The sequence below is a fragment of the Lepisosteus oculatus genome, chromosome 13, assembly GCF_040954835.1.
Source record: "Lepisosteus oculatus isolate fLepOcu1 chromosome 13, fLepOcu1.hap2, whole genome shotgun sequence".
Lineage (NCBI taxonomy): Eukaryota > Metazoa > Chordata > Actinopteri > Semionotiformes > Lepisosteidae > Lepisosteus > Lepisosteus oculatus.
The window spans coordinates 11501269-11520791 of record NC_090708.1 but is presented as its reverse complement, the minus strand read 5'-3'; the positions used below and the strand labels follow the sequence as shown (position 1 = coordinate 11520791).

Below are 19523 nucleotides of genomic sequence, written 5' to 3'. Positions count from 1 at the left end.
TTCTTTGAAACAGAGAAAGAATCCTATTTCATTGTTTCGTAAGAGACATATATCTGGTTCTTTGTGTTGTCTGATTTGTGTCATTGTCTATTCCTCTGCAGTACTGTTGCAGACAGGGTTATAGATAGCAGTTGGCAACAGGCAAGCAGCTGCTTAAACATGTCCCTCCACAAAGAACATTCAGCACAGCACCTGCAGTCAGCTTACGGGAACACTGTCTATAAACTGTGAAATAGTATCTCTCTTGCAGGCACACATGGGAGTACTCTATTATAAAAGTGTGGTGGTTTGTATGGGGAAGAAGGAAATAAAAATTAAGAACAGTGAAAAGGAAAACTGGAAAGCAGGTCACCTAAAATTCCAAGAATTCATCCCCATATGTTTTGAATTTTCACTTTTCTCTGTATTGCTTGTCACCTGTAGTGCTCTGTAAGCCAGATCAGCATTGGGATTTGGGCCAGAATTGCAGCCTTTTTGGCTGGTGATAAAGGCTGGTGATAATGAAAGGGTCAAGCTAGTGTTAAGGTCTTCAGTGAAAGGTGTTAACACTCTCCTAAACAATAATAGCAGTGTGTCCACATTCCCATTTCAATGTGCAATTCTTTGGTATTGTAGTGCCAAGTATTTTTCTTAACCTCTTTTTTCTTAGATCAGGAGCAGTATTGTTGATACACAAGTATTATACTAGTATAAATACACTCTACACATAGAAAAAATTCTCAAAGGCAAAGACAAAGCAATCCAGAGGGTTTCCTTAGAATCAACAGTTTCTTAAGCCAAGCCAGAGGACACATGTGGAAAGGCATGTTTTCACTACAACAGGATTTCTTATCTCTGGATTGTGATGACTTGGACATTTTAATTGAGTACTCAGTTTATTAGATTTATATTTAAAAAAACCTCTTAAGATAGAGGATAGGTGTCTTAGATTTATGCAGCTGGGCCTTTGCAGAACTAAGAATCCTTATGACAGGAGTGTTCAACAAATGCACACAAGTGCCCCTTCATCTGTTAAGACTTGTTTGCAATCAAGAGGGCAGCAGCAATGTATTAATTAAATTCAGGGGAAACTGGAGTTTGTTCACTTATTGATTTAAGCAAATATGCTCTTCAGGTGATCCAAGCCTTAGTTAAGCTGAACACTCCTCTGTTTCAGTCCTTGCTCTCCCCCTCTGTCTGGCCATCTCATTCCTATGACAGCTGACAATGTAGAGGAGGCCAACTGGGTAAGGCACTAACCACAGGCTTGGGCTCCCAAAATAACCTTCCCACTGTGGGACAAACGCTCCATCTCCCCGCCCTCTCATAACCAGGTGCTCCCTCCCAGAGAGACAGAGAGAAGAAATTAATACTCAGAAGTCCTTGGCAGCGCTCTAGAAGACACAGTCATGGGGATCCCATTATTGTCTCTGATATTGCTTTTTTGTGCTCCTACAGGTAAGACTGACATTTTTTTTTCCAAATCCTGGCTTAAGAAAAGCTAACCATTGTTATTTTATTTATTAGGTTTCTTCAGGGCAACCTGAACGTCTCCATACTTTATTTACAGTATATACTGTAATGTTTGAACCAGCTTCACCTTCTAAAATGAAACTAGCCAATTCCTTGTGGAATCAGAAGCTACACCACCTTTATGAGTGTGGTGACAGTGACTTCAATGCAGAACTTCTTTGTCATCCTGTTTTGAAGAAAGTGGGCAAATCTCGATATCATGATGTCATGTACAGTATGTTGCTTTACAATATAGTCTTTTGCTGTAGTATTTCAGTATTCTAGTAATACTCTGCATTGATTTTGCTTTTTAAATTGCTCTGTAATTTAAAATTGAATGGCTCTATATGAATGAGTATTCTTTTTCGTGAGCAGTTTTGAAATGAATTCTACAGTAAATACCACTACAAGTTCTGTTCACATTGTCCATCTATAAATGCTTCCTTTTTTGATATTGATGAATCTACGTTTGTTTTCATCATCACTTTAGAGCAGAAAAAATGTGTGTATAAAAATCCCATTTTATTAAATTGAGCAAAGCAAGTGAAGGTAGAGAAAACAATTGTGTTGTTATGTTTTTCAAAATAAAATTACACCTTGTTTCTTCATACTGTATAATTTTGGTCAGTTCATACATGGATGCGTGTAATTGCATAACTTAAAGATCACCCAATGTTCGCTTTTATTCGAACAGGATGCAGGCTAACCGATTTATTCAGAGAATGTCTTGCTTCTTTAAAAATTCGTACACTCCATGCCCAAGAATATAATTTACTAATTCATTGAATTAATAAAATGCTTATTTCCAAATCCTGTTGAAAGTATTTTGTAAGTTTTATTGATCACTTATTCATCTAAGCGAGTTCACATTTCTAGAGGGTACATTAAGAATAATTGCTTTAAGGATTTACCGTTCTACGAATCTGTTTAAGTCTATGAGGTAGGAAAAATATTACGGTGGCCAAGCACACTAGAAAAAATGCACACACAAAAGTAGGCACACGCTATAAAACGACCAGAATTTGTGGAATTGCGTTAACATATTTCCCATTTCTTTTCATTTACTTTTGGGATGGTTACTGATGGCTGAAGGCATTGGTCATTAGTTTATTTAAATGTACTACCTACAGCATGCATTCAAAGTATTTTCATGTGAGTGTTGAGCACTACCGGGACTGTGAAGCTGTATTTCAAAAACAGGTTTAGCTACATATAAAAACCGTAGTCGAGTTAAACTCCACTAACCCAGTGAATTAAATCAGTTCACCAAGACACCTTCTTTCATTAAATACCCCTACAACTATGGGCAGTTCTGTCAGCACAGTTATACCTGCTGTACGATCACTAGCTAGCGTGCAGTACAGTACATGCCCCACAATCATCTGTGCTAATTAGCTAGCTAATTGAAGAACGGTTGGGGTTTAATTTAAAAACATTTAGAGATGGAATTGTTCGCTACATTCAACACAATGGAATCGTATTTACATAAGAATTGAAAGAGAGGAAACCTATTAGTTACCAAAGTATCTTGAAAAATATACAGGAAGTTATCTTTCGCAAGCTTTAACCCTTCCGAATGTATGTACATGATTGAGAATGACTGGCCTAGAAGTGGCGGGAAAAATGATGACGCAATTCCACAGTTACTGGTCTTTTTCTAGGGTGCTTTCCACTTCAGTGCCAGTGTGAAATACGGATATTCATGCATACTGTATGTTCTATGTTACTTTTTATACCCCAACAGTACCCAGGAAAGCTGGAGACTGGTGAAACAACCACCATCCTTTGAAACATCGTCTTGTTGATTTCTGTTCTTGATTTGTTTGTCCGACATCCGCAGCAGAAGAGACCTATTGGGGTTTATTGTTCTTTCAGGTGTGCTGAGTCGAAACCAGGAAGAGGCTTTGCTTAAGGAGCTGATGAGGGGCTACAACAAGAAAATACGCCCCGTGGAAAAGGAAGGAGATGTGACCCAGGTCACACTGAAGCTGACCCTCACCAATCTCATCTCACTGGTGAGCAGGGGATTTACATCCCTGTTACTGACATATAGCTTTTTTTTAAAAAACATGTTTTTTATTTTTTTATTTATACATAACAAAATAACAAAAATTACAATACAAACAAGAGTACATATAACATTTCAAGACAAAAACATCGTCAGGGGTACATATTACAAAATAAATTCAAATTATGAAAAAAGATTAAACAAATTAAATAAAAATAACGTCCGCACCGCTTTCATTTTTTTTACATTTTGAAATAGTCTGCAGATACTCCTTAACACTGACATATACTGTAGCTTTGAACAATTTTTTGACATTTTGAGCCTTTGTTGTAGTGGTCCTGACCATTTATAAAGCATGGGAGACCTGATTATGTTGATAGTTTTCTGGTCTCAATTTAGAGCTTTGACCAGAGCAAGTCTAATGTAATAGGAAAGATATATGCATGGCTCACAGCATGGCTGTAACATTTACATTCAGTTAAAATCTGATTATTATTATACAGGACCAAGCTGGAACAGTTCAAGACTAAAGCCTGTATTGTTTTACTAACACCTCTTCATTGACAAACTGCTTCTTGTAGTATTTCAGATGAGGCACTCCTCCTAAAGAGTAGTTTATCTTTCTAAAATCTACAAGGTTGGCATTAATCAATAAAGCACAAAAAATGTTTCCAGAAAACACGTCCAACAAAAAGTGGTGTTCTTTGTGTGAAATCGGTCAGGCAGCATGTACATAAAAGTGAAGAAGAGTTCTATTTTGTATGCTCAGTGCTTCATGCATTTACAACATTGATTGCTGGGTGTTAACATAATCTGTTGAACTGATTGATGTAAAAAATGAAAAAAATCTGGAGAAGTGAGACAACTGTCTGTGTTACTGACATTATTTTTCTCAAATATGTAGAATAAGCAAGATTTTGTTTCACCTGCAGAATGAACGTGAGGAGGCTCTTACAACCAATGTCTGGATTGAAATGGTAAGTCTGGACACCAAGAAGTATGACATGCTTGGAGACTGCATCTGTTTTATGTAGTTTGGACAAGTTAGCAGTGACCTTTAACTGACAGGCAGATTTGTCTCTTCATAATGATCTGCAAGCACAGGTGAAAGAAGGATATTAGAAATATGAGAGACAGATGGAAAGTAATATTGCAATGCTAAAGCAACAAAGTGTATTTAATTCCAAAATTAAAAGTACAGTAAAGAATAAAGTTTCTCAGAGACAGAAATGGGGAAATTTTAGATTAAAGACCAGTGGTTATTTCATTCAGGTGTGTGCTACGGAATAAATCAGAAACATGCCCCAGTCTGAGGAAAGAGAAAGTTCTACATTAATGTAGTAGCACAGAAGAGACAGAACTGTCAAAGGTTTTAGAAGTTGGTCCTGCTTAGTGAACTTGTTAGCATTCTTTCAACAACCAGCATTGGATACAAATGGAGCATAATACGTGATATGTTTAAATTTTCAGAAGACATTTAATTAAGCTACTTACAGAGTAAAATGATAAATTGTAGGCAGGTTAGAAACTAATGTTCTTTCTCAGAAATGGTGTGACTACCGTCTGAAGTGGAACAGCTCCCTGTATGATGACTTCAAGCTCCTGCGTGTCCCCTCCAAAAGCATCTGGCTCCCTGACATTGTGCTGGAGAACAAGTGAGTGCATATAGAGACGTTCATCACAGTGCTTGCTAGAGAGATGCAATTGTTGTTGTTTTTTCCCATGTTATGAACATTACTTGTATAAAACCGGAATACTGTGAGACAATAATACACTAGATGAACTACAGTACACTACAGTATAATGGAGCGCTCTCAGGTTCACGTGGGTACACGCCCACACTGCTGTCGCATCAGGTTGGCCCCCCCACTGCTGGGGACTCGAACCCGGGCCTCTGGCACCACTCAACGGGGACCCAGCCAGCTGAGCTAAAGGGAAATCTCCCCTCAGCCCGGCGGCTGCGGTCCCTGCTATTCACAGGGAAGGGTGGTGACGTCACCGCGCTGGTTAGCCCGCTCGCACAACCTGCAATGGCGGTCATTTGCGTTACACTGACAAATTCAGCTTTTACAATGACAGTCATTCAAAGTTTTCTTCAAAAGAGTCTAAAACTAAGGAGAAGAAAACACATTACAACAAAGGCATCACCAGACATCAAATCACTATAAATCCCCAAAATGACACATTATTTTCTAATTCTATTCTAATATTACGTATCTTTATATTTCAGTGCATATGAGAAGTAGGGGCAAATTTTGAAAGGGTTTCTAATCCTGTTAAAATCAGACTATTTGCACTGTTCAAAATCAGTGGGTGCTATCTTTATAATCCTCTTTTTTTAAGGACTCTTCTCCCTTCCAAATATTGTTTCTAATATTAAGGATGATGGTGTTAATGTGAAACAAAGAAGTCCAATTTTAAATTACTCTACTAAACCTTTGCAACATAAACATAACATGTACACTGAGTGAATCTTACCAAGTTGTTGTCTTTGTGTTTGACAGCGTGGATGGTAAATTTGAGATCACTCTCTATACCAACGCCCTGGTTTATTCCTCTGGTTGCATTTATTGGCTGCCCCCAGCTATCTACCGCAGTGCCTGCTCCATCAAGGTCACCTACTTCCCCTTTGACTGGCAGAACTGCTCCATGGTTTTTCGGTCAGTCTCTGCCTCCTGTTTCATTATAAGTCATAATGGAAATTGGTCACGTGTCTAGATTTTAGCCATTGTTCTCTGTATAAGGTTTTTAAGAAACAAAGATGAAAAATAATTCCAATAATTTCAACATTTATCAGTTTTTTTCTTTCAGCATTTTAACTTTGATTTTTGCTTTTTCTTTCGACATTGCCTTCACCGTTCCAGCTCACAAACCTATAGTGCCAATGAGATTGACCTTGTCCTGACAACTGAAGATGATCAGACCATTGAGTGGATTGTGATTGATCCTGAGGCTTTCACAGGTACTGTAAAAGCAACTGCACATCAACAGTCCTCAGTGTTCTGATGGGTCACGTTAGTCTGATTGCATTTACAGAGCACTCCTCACCAACAGACATACCTGAGGACTTTGAAACATTCATGAAATGATCCTATATGAGAAAACTGGGAATCCAGTCAAAGGAAATATATCTTTCATACAAACAGCCTGTGGTTGCTAGTAGCATTCTCACTCTTCAGCCTACCCCACGAGACTGGGATGCTTTTCCGTCAGGCTACTGTAGCTGTCTGTCAATCAGGCAGACAATCTGCAACACAAGCCACCAGCTGATACTCCTATTTGGCATTCCTATCAGGCTTGATTCTCCACTAGACTGGTGCTCTGACATTGGAGCTTCTGTGTGCCATCTAGCAAGCAGCTCTTTGCTCGTCATCCAAGCTAAATGCACAGCTAAATCCAAGTGTCAACACCTGTCCGATACCAGTCCAGTAGAAACGCTCAGCTGTCTGATTCCTCAGGTAGCTCTCGTCTGCACAACTCGGCAGCCTGATTCACAGGGCAGCCAGTATCCCAACACCGTCCTATTTCCTCGGGGCAGCCTGTGTCCTACTTTCTAGCCTGCCTGATTCCCTGGGCAGCTTTTGTATCCACAAACCAGCAGCATAAATCCCACGGCTGCCTGCTTCCACATACCCCTGCAGCCTGATCCCTTGTGCAGCCCTCACTACAACATTTTGCCTGCCTGCTTTTCTGCCCACCTAGCCTGCTCTGTTGTAGCTCTGCCCTGTAGCCTGGGGTTAATTCTGTTAGGTTGCCAGTAGCACTGACCTGCAGCAGCTGCACTGCTCACACACAAATCATGAAAGGAGCAATGTCTAACTGCTTGTGTTGATGGCGATTCAAAGAACAGAAATCTAATGGTCTCTGTTTCAGAGAATGGGGAATGGGCGATCAAGCACAGACCAGCCAAAAAGCTCATCAATGATCGCTACCTGAAGGATGACCTGGAGTACCAGGAAGTGGTCTTCTTCCTCATTATCCAGAGGAAGCCTCTCTTCTACATCATCAACATGATTGTGCCTTGTGTGCTAATCTCCTCCCTGGGTCTGCTTGCTTACTACCTACCTGCCAAAGGTTAGACACATGGGCCTTCCTGAGCAGATTTAGGATGATGTGCAAACATCTTTTAGTCCCTTCTCTCTGTTTTATTTGAAAATGAGCTGATAGCTAAACGTTGAGCATGAATTGGACACATGATATTTGCTTCTCCTTGGACATTACCTGCAGTTTGTAAATTGGTTCTTACACAGAATAAGGTCTGTACATCACAGAAAATAATCTTAGAATTACTGAGCTTTTAAAAAAAAAGTACTGTTTCTGTTTGTCAGTGGAAATGATTAGTTTATCGGAAATATAGCTTCCTCCACTTTATATCTGCTTCATGATTGGAAGATGTTTGGTTATTGGTTGGAGCACTCTTCCAACCTTGTATATTAATAGCTAATATAACAATAGGTGATCATTATTTTAATAATCTGTTGTGTTGCATATATTAATATTATATGTAAGTGAAAATATGTTTGTTATGAGAGCGTAATTGTTGTTGGTGATGTTTGTGGTTGGTTTCCCCAGCGGGTGGGCAGAAGTGTACGGTCTCTATTTCCATCCTGTTGGCACAGACAGTGTTCCTGATCCTCATTTCCCAGAAAGTTCCTGAGACCTCCCAGGCTGTGCCACTCATTGGCAAGTAAGATCCACTCTCCTTTTGCCTTCACCAGCCTTTGGTTATTCGGTAAATTTCAACTTATCTTTTTTCCTCCACTACCTCTGTAACTAACCAGAACTACAGTCTCCAGTGCAGTATGGCTACTGTAAAGATTTAAACATGGAAGAATGTAACCTTTGCTTACATGACAGCTGGGAACACTCATTTAGAAGAAACCTAAAACTGATAAATATAGCTGTCATTTTCTGTCTCTCCAGGTATTTGATGTTTGCTATGACAGTGACAACCATCATCGTGATGAACTGCGTCATTGTGCTAAACGTATCTCTTCGGACTCCCAACACTCACATAATGACCAACCAAGTCAGGCAGGTACAGCAGTTCAGTTCACAAGTGAAACTTGATGAATGAGAAAGCAAAGTATGTATTTTAAACTCCTTAGAGGATCTGGTTCTGTGTTTCACACAATTTCCTACTGTAAATGTTTTCAAACTAAACAGGGACAAAAAGGCTTCTTAAATAACCTCCCGGGTATTCTTCTCAGGAAGTGTGTAGAGCAATCAGATAAACATACAGTACGTCCACTGAAGACACTTTATATACAATACAATTATACACCCCCCTATGGAATTTATTTAGTGCTTTAAATCTTTTCAGCAACATATATTGGGGAAGAGTAATTTATTCAGCAGTGAATACAATTCTCATCAGGAACAAGAACTAAATGGGAGTCCAGAAAGCAAGAAACCAAAGCAATAGGGAAAGGATTCATTAAATGCAACTGCTTTAATGCAGCCTGGTCTGTGATGTGAAAAAAAAAAACAACTTTTACTGTATGTTTGTCTAATAATTCATTCTCTGGCCAAGGGAGAGAATCAGGTCGAAGGGGGGGATGTCAGTAGCATAATATACTGTAAGAGCAGTGCTGGCTACTCCAGGATATGTGTTTTCCCAATGGGAGCTGTGACTGGCTCTTCTCTTCCCTAGATCTTCCTGAACATCTTGCCACGGTTCCTGCGGATGCACATGCGCCCCTGGTCACCAGAGCGCGACGGAGCGGCCCCCACTCCTCGGCGCCGCAGTTCACTGGGCTTCATCGCCAAGGCGGACGAATACGTGCTGAAGTCGGCCCGGACGGAGCTGATGTTCCGACATCAGAGGGACAGGGAGGGGCTCATGAAGGCTGTGCTGGAGAAGATCAGTGGGTGTCTCAGGGCCAGGATGCCTTGATTGCTAGAGTACAATATTTCATATTTCAGAATGAAAACAACCTCGCATTTTCAATAGAACAGACTAGTGGGAGAGAATTTAAGACAAATGAGAGTTGTAGGAACTTGTTCATCCTCTCATTTCCAAATCTGACTTGTTGTAACGGAATGACTGTATGGTCAGTGTCTTCATTTTCTTTGTTTTCTTAGCGTCAAACTGCTATTTCACTAGGAATGACAATAGGCAGGAATTAGGTGTCCTGGGCCACAGGACATAAGGGTTGTACGTAAGGGTAAGGGCATGTATATTTCACATACAGATATTCTTTGCCAAAAAGCGTATTAAAATTTTAATCAAAATCAATGTGTGATTCCACAAAATAACAGTACAATGCACATATTTCTCACACATTAAATAGTTTGCAGTTTTTGTCAATACTAGGCATAAATTTGAATTATTTTATACTAAGATTTCCTGTAGTTTAAAATATATTACAACCTTATATCTTTCGCTGTGTCAGCTGGACCTCAGAAAAGTGGAATTAAGTGCAGTAGTTTATTGTCATACAGTATGTACACCTACATTGGAATTCTTAATCGAGCTGATCTCTAGGGACATACACAGTACAACAGACAACATGAACAATAAATATGTTGTGGGGAACAATAAGTATGTTGTGGAAACTTGTGTCCTAAGCAGGAATCAAACCCAGGCCTCTGAAGTGCAAGAGGCCTACACCAAACCCTCTGCACCAATGTGCCACTCATTGGAAATTAATTGGAACTAATTGGAAATGAATCTGAAATTTCTTTTTGCATGATAGTTTCTCCTCATTTCCTCAATCAGTCATGATGCACAGCTCCTTTATAGACTACATTTCTAACCATTTATAACTTAGGTGTCATGTGTATGTATGATGAATTAAAAAACATTCCTAAAGAAAACAATGTATTTTGAGGGCACAAGATGGACAGTACACAATGGATGTAACCACTTTCAAAACTCCTGTTATTTAAACTTATCTGTGACATACTGTACTAAAAATAGTCCATATTAATTTACGTGTTTTTCCTGTGAATTTCATGTTTTATGATGGAAGAGCACTGAATTTCACTATTTGCTGTTGTAGTGAAATATTGCATTTTCTGTGGCTGTGTAAAGGGGCTCTTATTCCTTTCTGTGCCGGCAGGAAACGGTCTGGAGGGGGGTACGGCCCAGGACATCGACACCAGCCTGGCCCAAGCCTCCCCCGAGGTGCGCTTGTGTGTGGAAGCCTGTAACCACATCGCTGCCAGTGCCCGCGAGTCAAATGACTTTCAGAGTGTGAGTCACCTGGAAAAATACTTGCTGAAGCATTTCTGTGTAGATAGTGTACCATGTACCCGTTTTCTGCTTAGACACCAAAAACCTGCACAGCGATTGAACCATGTCTTCTTGAAATGTAATTTGAGATTGAGGATGTCCAAAATATCTAGCAGAATGCATGGCTATTATTTTTCAACCTGTACCAAAAAGCTTTTCAAAGCACTTGTAAGATTAATTAATTTTCCCTGCTGCCAGACTTTCCAGTCTTTTTCACTGTTTTTTTTTATTATCACTGAAACCTCTTCAATTCCATTGAAATTTGACTTAATATTCTTACAGCTACAGGTGGCTAGGAAGTGTCTTTAAGATTATTGACTGAATCACTGATACTTAATGATACTTAATCATTTACCCACAACTAAATTAACTAAGGTAAACCATGGTACTGTAAATTTTATGATGTCCTCTGATGATAGAATCTGGACTCCCTACATCTCAGCCAACATTCCCTCTACTACGGTATGAAGCTAGAAATGTTTACACTGCCAGGTGTCATACACTTCATCTCAACTCAGAGACTTCTTAAACACCTACTGCATAGCTGTAACAATATGCAGCTGGTTGCACAAAACTCATTCAGTGGAACAGGTCACTAGCTTGGATCTCCTCCTTTAATACAGTATGTGAGAGGAGCAGTTGATGGTGTCTGCTTTCTTCTTATTTGCTGTTATGTGCTTGACATCTACAATGCAATATAATCTCTTTCCGCTGCATGTTTGCAGGAGAATGAAGAGTGGTTCCTGGTGGCTCGAGTGATTGACAGGGTGTGTTTCTCAGTGATGTCCCTGCTCTTCATTCTGGGTACCATCGGCATTTTCCTCATGGGGCACTTTAACCAGGCACCATCCTTACCTTTTCCTGGGGATCCCCGCAATTACCTTCCTTAGCAAGTGGATGGAAGACAGCGCTCTGCTGTGGAGAATTCAATGAGATCACTTTGAGAGCTGCTGCTTGGTGGTATGGTCATCGCCAACAGGAGGAGCTGGGTACTAGGATTGAGGAATTGGGGAGCATGTGGTTTGATCGTCAAGTATGTTTCAAATGCCGCCATGACTTGTACACCCACTTCACACTGCCCTCTGCAGGATCGTTATACAGTCGATATCGGATGAATTGAAAGGGATAATATCTTGAGATTGCAACAACGACATGATTTTCTTTCTTGGGCTTACCAGTGCCCATTTGCTCCTATTTTGGATGGTGCAACGTTAACCCCTATTGAATGGTTATGTGGATCACTTTTAAATATTAAATTAAGAATATTATAGTTTAGATTTTCAGTTCTAAAACAAACTTCACGTTTTCTTCCAACCTTTCCTCAATTATGAGGTGAGTAGACCTTAAAAATGTGTCAGCGCTTTTGAAATTCCATGAGAAATTGACAAGCAAACTACAAGAAACTGAAACACTGTACCTGCTTCTAATGCTTATCTATATTTTTGTTGTGTTTTTTTTGTAGGTTTCCTAATCAGGTAAATAGACTCATAGTTTGTATCCATGCATGTTTCTTTTGCTCACCGCTCACCCAGGTGAACAATTAAAGGGTTATTATCAATTTCAACCTATAACGTTATGTGAAAAAAGATCACAAAATCAATTGCAATTTGCAGATTGACAGTGTTTGCTGTTACTGTGGTTGAAGTGGGCATGTTAGAACCTGTAAATGACTGTATTTGCTTCTTGATGTTTATATAGAGCAAGCTAATGTTGTTTTGATGAAGAAAGACTGGCTGCTTCACAACAAGTGGCAGGGTGCCAGTGTCAATGCTAACCCCCTACTGGGTTGTTTTAAGTTACTGATTGGAAACCCATTTTCTTTCACAAAAAGCTTAATTTATTCACTGTTTGCTGAGTAAACTTTCTCTGACAATCTGAGATTGGAGTTCTGTTGGTTTTTTGGGATGCCAGAAAACTGACTGGGTACCAAGCTGGCTTTTCACCCCAAACCACAATGAAACCAGATTTGTTTTTCCACTGGAAATGTAGTATGATGGATGGGTGTGCATTGTTTTTCTTTTTTCATTTACTTTGAACTGTCATGAAAAAATAAAATCCAGTCTTGTTAAGAATTTGTGGATAAATATTTTGATGTGTTATTGATAAATATGCTGGATTTAAACTAAACATTTTATTGGTTTTATTTCCTGTATCATGCTTTCATAAATTGAAAAGCAATAATTTCAAGGGAAACAAAGCAACAAGCAATGCATCAGACATCATGTGCATGATGATTATATAAACTGTATTGATATGTATGTGTATTTTTAGTTTCCTGGTGCTGGAATTTGACAGAGATGAGTTAAAAACACAGGGAAGACCCACTGTCAAAGTTTTACAAATGATAATTTACTGGATGTTCACCCCTCCTTCTGTGTGTTTCATATACTGTACAAATATTCTATGTGAAAGTCTAGTCATGTGTCCCACCTCTCGCACCAATGAGGTTTTGTCATCCTCCCAGTCCAGAAATATAAAATTGTCTGCATATCTTGTGAAGTGACCCTCCTTCACTTTACCGCAAAGGGTCTAGAAAGATGTGGGGTAACTCTCTTTACGAAGGAAGAGGGACCTAATTACATGGGTGAGTGCTCCCTTTATCCCACAACAATGCAGGGATCCGGCTGGTTGGGGTGGAAACAAGGGACTGAAACAGAGTCCAGGGAAACGGAGAGAGAGACAACAGTAGCTGAGGGACAAGAGGTGACTCGTCCCCAGTTACAGATCTGTAGCCCACATCTGCTCCTGGTTCTGCTTTTCAGCGCATAGTTTCAGAGATAAAACAACTTCTAGACAGCAGTTAATTACAGCAGAGATAAAACTTCCCATGGTAAGAGATACATTTTCAACATTATGTTCATGCAAGCTTGACAATTTGTAGATTAACATTACACGGCAGTGAGGAATTCTTTAGTCTCCTGCTTTCTTTATAATTGTATTTGATGGTATAGGTCTTGCTATAGTTTGAACTTATCTGTCAGAAATTCTGAATATTTTCTGTCATACACTGCACAATTCAGTTGATGCTTATTGTATTCAAGTCAGCACCAGTTGCTATGTTCTGTTTTCTGTTTGCATTAATGCTTAGAAGATTTGAAAGAAATTATTTTTGCTTGCAAACATATATTGGTATATTGTTACATTATACTCAGTGACAGCAGAAAAAAGACCAATAAAGACTACTAGTGGTCATACAGCCTGGATTGCTTTAATTATTTTTGTGTGACTGACAAGTTGGTATTAAGTTCTTTAACAGGAAACCGGTATTCAATTAGTCACTCATTAATCATTTATCTGTATATTGTCCTCCTTTTTATTTATCCTGAAAACTCAGTTGGAGTTTGGAGGTATATTTTCAGCCTGGTGCAAAGGTAATTTTAATCTCCTGTACACTTCCTGGTACGATATTTCATTTAAATTATCCTTTTCAGAATCCAAATGTAAATGTATTTATCCAAATGTAAAATTTAGCATAGCCATCACATTACACAATACCAATTGTTACTATTAAAAATGACTAACCAAGATTATTTCACATTTTATAGAAAAAAGGACAGAATATTTGCTTAACATTCCAGTAATAGTGAAAGTTAACTGAAACGTTGAAAGTTCTACTACAGCATTAAATTGCATTATAGTGCCTACAAGAAGGGATTTTTTCCATAGGAGATAATAGTTTGGCATTTAATGTTATGCATAGCTTGAAAGTGTAAAAGATTATTCAAGGGTTTTGCCCTGAAGTAAAGAAGGGATTGATTATGGCAATGGCGAATATGGCTAATGTCTGGTGAGGGATTTCTATTCTGTTTTTATCTATTGGCTTTGCCTCTCACCACAGGTACAATTACAGAAATTCATGGAGCAAGGAGCCATCTGTGCAGACAGCTCTTTGCTCCCACTTGCCTTGACTATGTCCATATGTGAATAGGAATTGTGTCCCAGAAGGTCACACAACACCAGACATTCCTGTAGGGAGTAGATGTATGTCAGGAGCAGACAAACAGCCATTCCCTTCCCCCACATGAATAAAACTACTGCAAATTGTAACTGGTACTGCAAGATTGAACATTTATTAGTTCGTTTTCCTGGACTGAATTGCTATTTTCTGCAAATCATTTATTGTTATAAGTTTCCCATCTTGGTTTTTTTTTTTTGCCTTGGCATTCCCAGTGGCACTGGGAGTTTTCATTAGTCAATGACAAAAATCAAGCATTGCACTATAAACACTGTAAATCAGAATGACTGGTGGAAAAAAGGAGTGAGCGATAAAGGAAAGAGTCAGACCTGCTGTTGCTGTTTCAGAACGTGTCAGCTGTGACTGTGCAGCCAGTTCCCTTCAGGCCACTGGAGAGGGAGAAGCACATCGAGTCGCTTTTCAGAGCCTTCACTCGAGGGAGGAGGCATGCCCCAGAGCCTCAAGACACCCCTGTCTCTCGCTCTCTGGGGGACGGACTCTCTCCCCGGCTCACAGAGGACCACGAACACGAAAACAGCCAAGGGGGTACAGAGAAACGGGCTGCTCTGGAGCTGCACACCCTGAAGGAGGCCGAGCTACGTGCTGGCCTCTCCAGCATACAGGAGCCAGTGATGGCAGTGGCTGGAGAAGACCAAGGCCTGGCACTGCTGGAGACTGTGAGCCAGCTGCGTATCATGGCTAGGCCAGAGCTGCAAGGTAAGACACTTCAAGCACGGAAGTCCAGGAAATCTGATCTTTGAAAGTTCAGTGGACGGTCAAAGTAAAAGACAGGTGTGTGGAAGAAACGGGTATTGCATTTTTCACCAGCTCTGTGTTCTACTGAAATATATCACTACAACTAAATTGTAGAACGAGGCAGATCATAAAGACTACTGTTTAACTACTGTACTGTATATGTATGCTTCCATGGAGTTTTTACAAACACCATCCTTTTCATAAACAATGTTTCGTTAATAAAGTTAACAATGAAATGCTAGTTTATAAGTGTTCGTTAAATATGAGCAAGTGTGAACTGTGTAAATTCTCAAAGGAAATTGTAAAATTGAAAAATTGAAAAATAAACTTGAAAAGTATGAACAAATGAGTACTTCAGATGTATGCACAGGGGACTGTGGAAAGGTATTATGTGTAGGGATGCCTATGGAAATTCGGAGTTATGTCCTTTTGCTTTCCAGGTCCACACTGTAAGCCTGGAAGATCCTACAGTATCACTACAGGAACCAGGAGTCAAATCTATGTAGCTGTTGAAGGTGAACCAACTTAGGATTTTAAGGTTTATTCTCTACAACAGCCAAGTCTATGGTTTTATTTTTTAGTAAGAGTTCCAGAAACTTAACTAAGCCAATTAACTGCTTGTTTGGGGAATTCTTTTAATTGGGGTGATTAATGCAAGATTTTGATGGATCTAAACCATATGTACTGTAGAATAGTTCTTGAAGTTGTAACATACTTTGAACACATTGCTTCTTTAAATTATCTACAGCTTTAGTCAAGGAGAAAAAGCTGTGATTTTCCCTTTGACTAAGGCCAATTTGCCAGCAGATTGACACCCAGATATTAACGTTAACCTGTGGCACTGGTTTCATTCTTTTTCCTTTTCTTCCAGAGAGCTCTTGTCTTTGTCTGCAGTGTTGCGGTCCTGCGCGCTCCTGCTCTATCAGGGGCTACAGCCGCCAGGCTCAGGAGGTTTTCCTGCTCGAGAGGCCGCTGAGGGCGGACGCGTGCTGCCTGGGCTGCTGCCTGATGGAGATGAGGGCCTTCGGGGCTGACCGGCAGCTGATCGGCACCGTGCGACAGAGGTACAGAGGGCAACACCATCTGAGCTGCAGGACTTGGTATTGGGTACAGGCTGGCTTCTGATCAGATCCCAAGTTCAGCGTAAATGAGATGCCAACACCCTCTGTCCTTTCAACCAGGCCTTTGATAAATGTGTGTTTAATCTCAATGAGCTTTAGTTACACTATAGACTTTACAGTACAGTATATCATCTTATAATTTAACTGGGTCAGTGCACTCTTGACGTAGAGGTATGTTTAGACAGCTGCAGATTCAGCCACAGTCAGGCAACATACAGTACAAAGAATTAGAGATATGTTGTTCAGGTAACAAAGTAGTAACATTGCTGCCTATTATTCCAAAACCATTTTTTAGTTCAATATTAACCTTCTGTTGGCCAATAACAATCACTATATAACAAAAGGATATATATATATATTATTGCATTATAAAAAATTTTGCATCCATCAAAATAGCTAATATGAGTAATCGCTAATATCAGTAAGTCCTGTAATTGTAAGGTTAAATTCTTTGGTAACTGTTATCTCCAGGCATGTTAATTTGACTGCTGAAAACTAAAGGGCTGCTTCATCTTTCAATCACCCATACCTTATCATACAATTAAACACAGTTCGTTTAAAGTTTAAGAAGGAAATTATGTGCCTCAGTAAAACATACGGTTATTTCTGTTTGTATCCGAGATATTTTATCTTTGTGTGCCATGCTGCCTTCAAGAACACAGTTGGCAAGGGTGATCCTGATGATTTGTTTCTTTTCTTGATAATACCTCAAGATGTATGAAAATACTTTGCAGATGGAGTATGTTCACCCCTCTCCTGGAAATCTGCGACTTAGATGGAACATCAAATATCCGAATCCTGGGCCCATGTTGTCCGTGCCGCTGCTATTCCAATCAGGAGTTTCAGGTATAGGAACTGGGCCATAGGAATTTCCATTGATTCAAAATTTGCAGGCATTTTCAAGAGGAGTTATTAATACACTAGGAGATTGGTCATTATACCATGCATAAAGGGCACTATTTCACCAGAGTTTTCATTACACTGACTTCCTGAGTCTTTTGTAAGTAGCAAACACCAGTCACAACACTACATATTAAATGCTTCTTTTGAACATAAGAGATTGTATTTAAGAATACATATACCTTTCACTGGATGTCAATACAGCTTTTTACAATTAGCAGTGTACTGTATAAGGGAAAAGTAATAACAGTTAATGACTTTCCAAGGGCTAGTTGAAGTTGAGTATCCAATAGGATATGAAGAAAGACATGACTCAAGATCATGGTTTGCAATAGCCTTCATAGACTTGTTTTATGTCTGGATTCAGTTTAGAGGAATGTTTAACTTAAACGGTAATTTTATATAAAAGAACAAATAAGAGGTTTATTCCATGCTGAAAAGAGAAGAAAGAAAACATGTTTCTGCTGTGGAGCCTCACCCCAAGAAGTGGAATAAACCTATTACTTGTTCTTTTATATAGAATTACCATTTAGGTTAAACATTCCTTTAGATTGTATCCATCCAATTAACCAATTGAGAAATTATTAGGTGGTGTCAAAAACTGGGGAGAAGCTGGGAAAGATATGGAAAAAGTGGCCTGGTTATAATGAAGACTACAACATTGACCATGAATACTTTGGGGTAGATGGTAAGAACTAGTCTTAATTTCCTTAATATGGAACATTACTCAGTTTTTCCTTTCACCAAAATTACAGAAACCCCTATTTCCTTCTCTACAGTGCCTCCAGAAATGAATCCAAAATCTAAACTGCTTTTGCTGGCTGCCACTTTCCTGTTGGTAAGACCATCAGATGTAAAATAAATGATGTGATTTATACAATAAAACAAAATAATTTTGGACTATTAATATTTTTTACTATATTAGATTTTATGGATGATAAAAAATAACATTGTTATCTCTCCTATCCTGCAGAACCACATGTTTTTTGAGATGAGCTAAGATGCCTCTAGTGTCTGGAAGACCACAAGGTAAAGCTGTAACAGTATGAATCACCAAGAATCCAGCATGTGGGACATCTCGATAAATTGGGAAAGATCGTGTTACCTGTGAAACACTCTTTAAATGTTGTACAACTACCTACCTAATGGGCAAGTGGTGTCAAAGACCGGACTGACATGAAATCACTTCATCTGTTTTTAGAACAAAATAAAAGTGGAAATTCCAACAAACAGTACTGTAGTACAATCTACTGTATCTTTGACATAAAACTTACTACCAAATGAACACCTAATTTGGAGAAAAATACTTAGTAGTAGAATAGCAGAAATTCTGTTAGAAGATAATTAAATATTTTTGTGTAGGCTGGCTAAATGGGGTATGAAGGCTTATGTAATTTGTTTAATGAGGCCACAGTAGCAAGTTCAGGCCCAATGTACTTCCTTGCCTAGAGATCAACTGTTTGAAAGCTCTGAGGGAGAACAGGAGAAGTAGAGATATTCAACATCCAAGGAAACAGACACTGAGATTCTGAAATAAAAAAAAAAACTAATGCAGGATTTGAACAAAAAGCCCTTTACAAAAGCCCTTTGCAATTCACAGTTCAGTGTTATTTCTATGCAGAAAAGTATTTTAAACTAGACATGTATGTTCCCATGGCCTGTTAATCATTTTATGGTAATTTATTAAGATTATATACAAGTAGAATATTGATTCAGGGATCACCATTACTGTATTGTATTAACCCATGTGTATTGTTCCACTTGGAAAACCTACATATATTTCTTGTAATGTTATTTAATAAACCAAATTTTCAATTTTTCCTTAAACTGAATCTTTGTTTTAAGATTATCAATATGCATAATTACTATTCTCAGGGTTGATTTTGACAATCAAGTCTGTCACTTTTCATTGTGGTATGAACACAAAAGGAATATAGTCAAAACACGCCTTGTTTAACAGACCTGTACTTTGGTACAAATATTTTATCACCCCATATCCTTTTTACAGTATGCGTAATACTGGACTGAGCATCAAGATATTGAACTTCAAGGCAG

The 19523-nt window shown here is 39.0% G+C and overlaps 2 protein-coding genes across 3 annotated transcripts; both read left to right on the top strand.

Moving 5' to 3' along the window:
• Positions 1-1361: 1361 nt before the first annotated feature.
• Positions 1362-11631, top strand: chrng (cholinergic receptor, nicotinic, gamma). Its single transcript, XM_069197417.1, has 12 exons — positions 1362-1437; positions 3367-3506; positions 4432-4476; positions 5045-5154; positions 6004-6159; positions 6364-6461; positions 7373-7573; positions 8072-8186; positions 8423-8537; positions 9153-9366; positions 10564-10697; positions 11462-11631. The coding sequence occupies exons 1-12, from the start codon at positions 1389-1391 to the stop codon at positions 11624-11626; spliced, it is 1542 nt and encodes a 513-aa protein (XP_069053518.1). The 5' UTR covers positions 1362-1388; the 3' UTR covers positions 11627-11631.
• Positions 11632-13481: 1850 nt separating this feature from the next.
• LOC102685347 (phospholipid scramblase family member 5) lies at positions 13482-19295 on the top strand. Of its 2 annotated transcripts, none has more exons than XM_015361322.2 (8): positions 13482-13566; positions 15039-15408; positions 15888-15962; positions 16319-16511; positions 17303-17414; positions 18057-18156; positions 18248-18306; positions 18442-19295. In XM_015361322.2, the coding sequence occupies exons 1-8, from the start codon at positions 13564-13566 to the stop codon at positions 18466-18468; spliced, it is 939 nt and encodes a 312-aa protein (XP_015216808.2). In that variant the 5' UTR covers positions 13482-13563; the 3' UTR covers positions 18469-19295. The 2 variants fall into 2 exon arrangements, with proteins under 2 accessions (XP_015216808.2, XP_015216807.2); XM_015361321.2 differs by having other exon boundaries at positions 17282-17414.
• Positions 19296-19523: the final 228 nt, after the last annotated feature.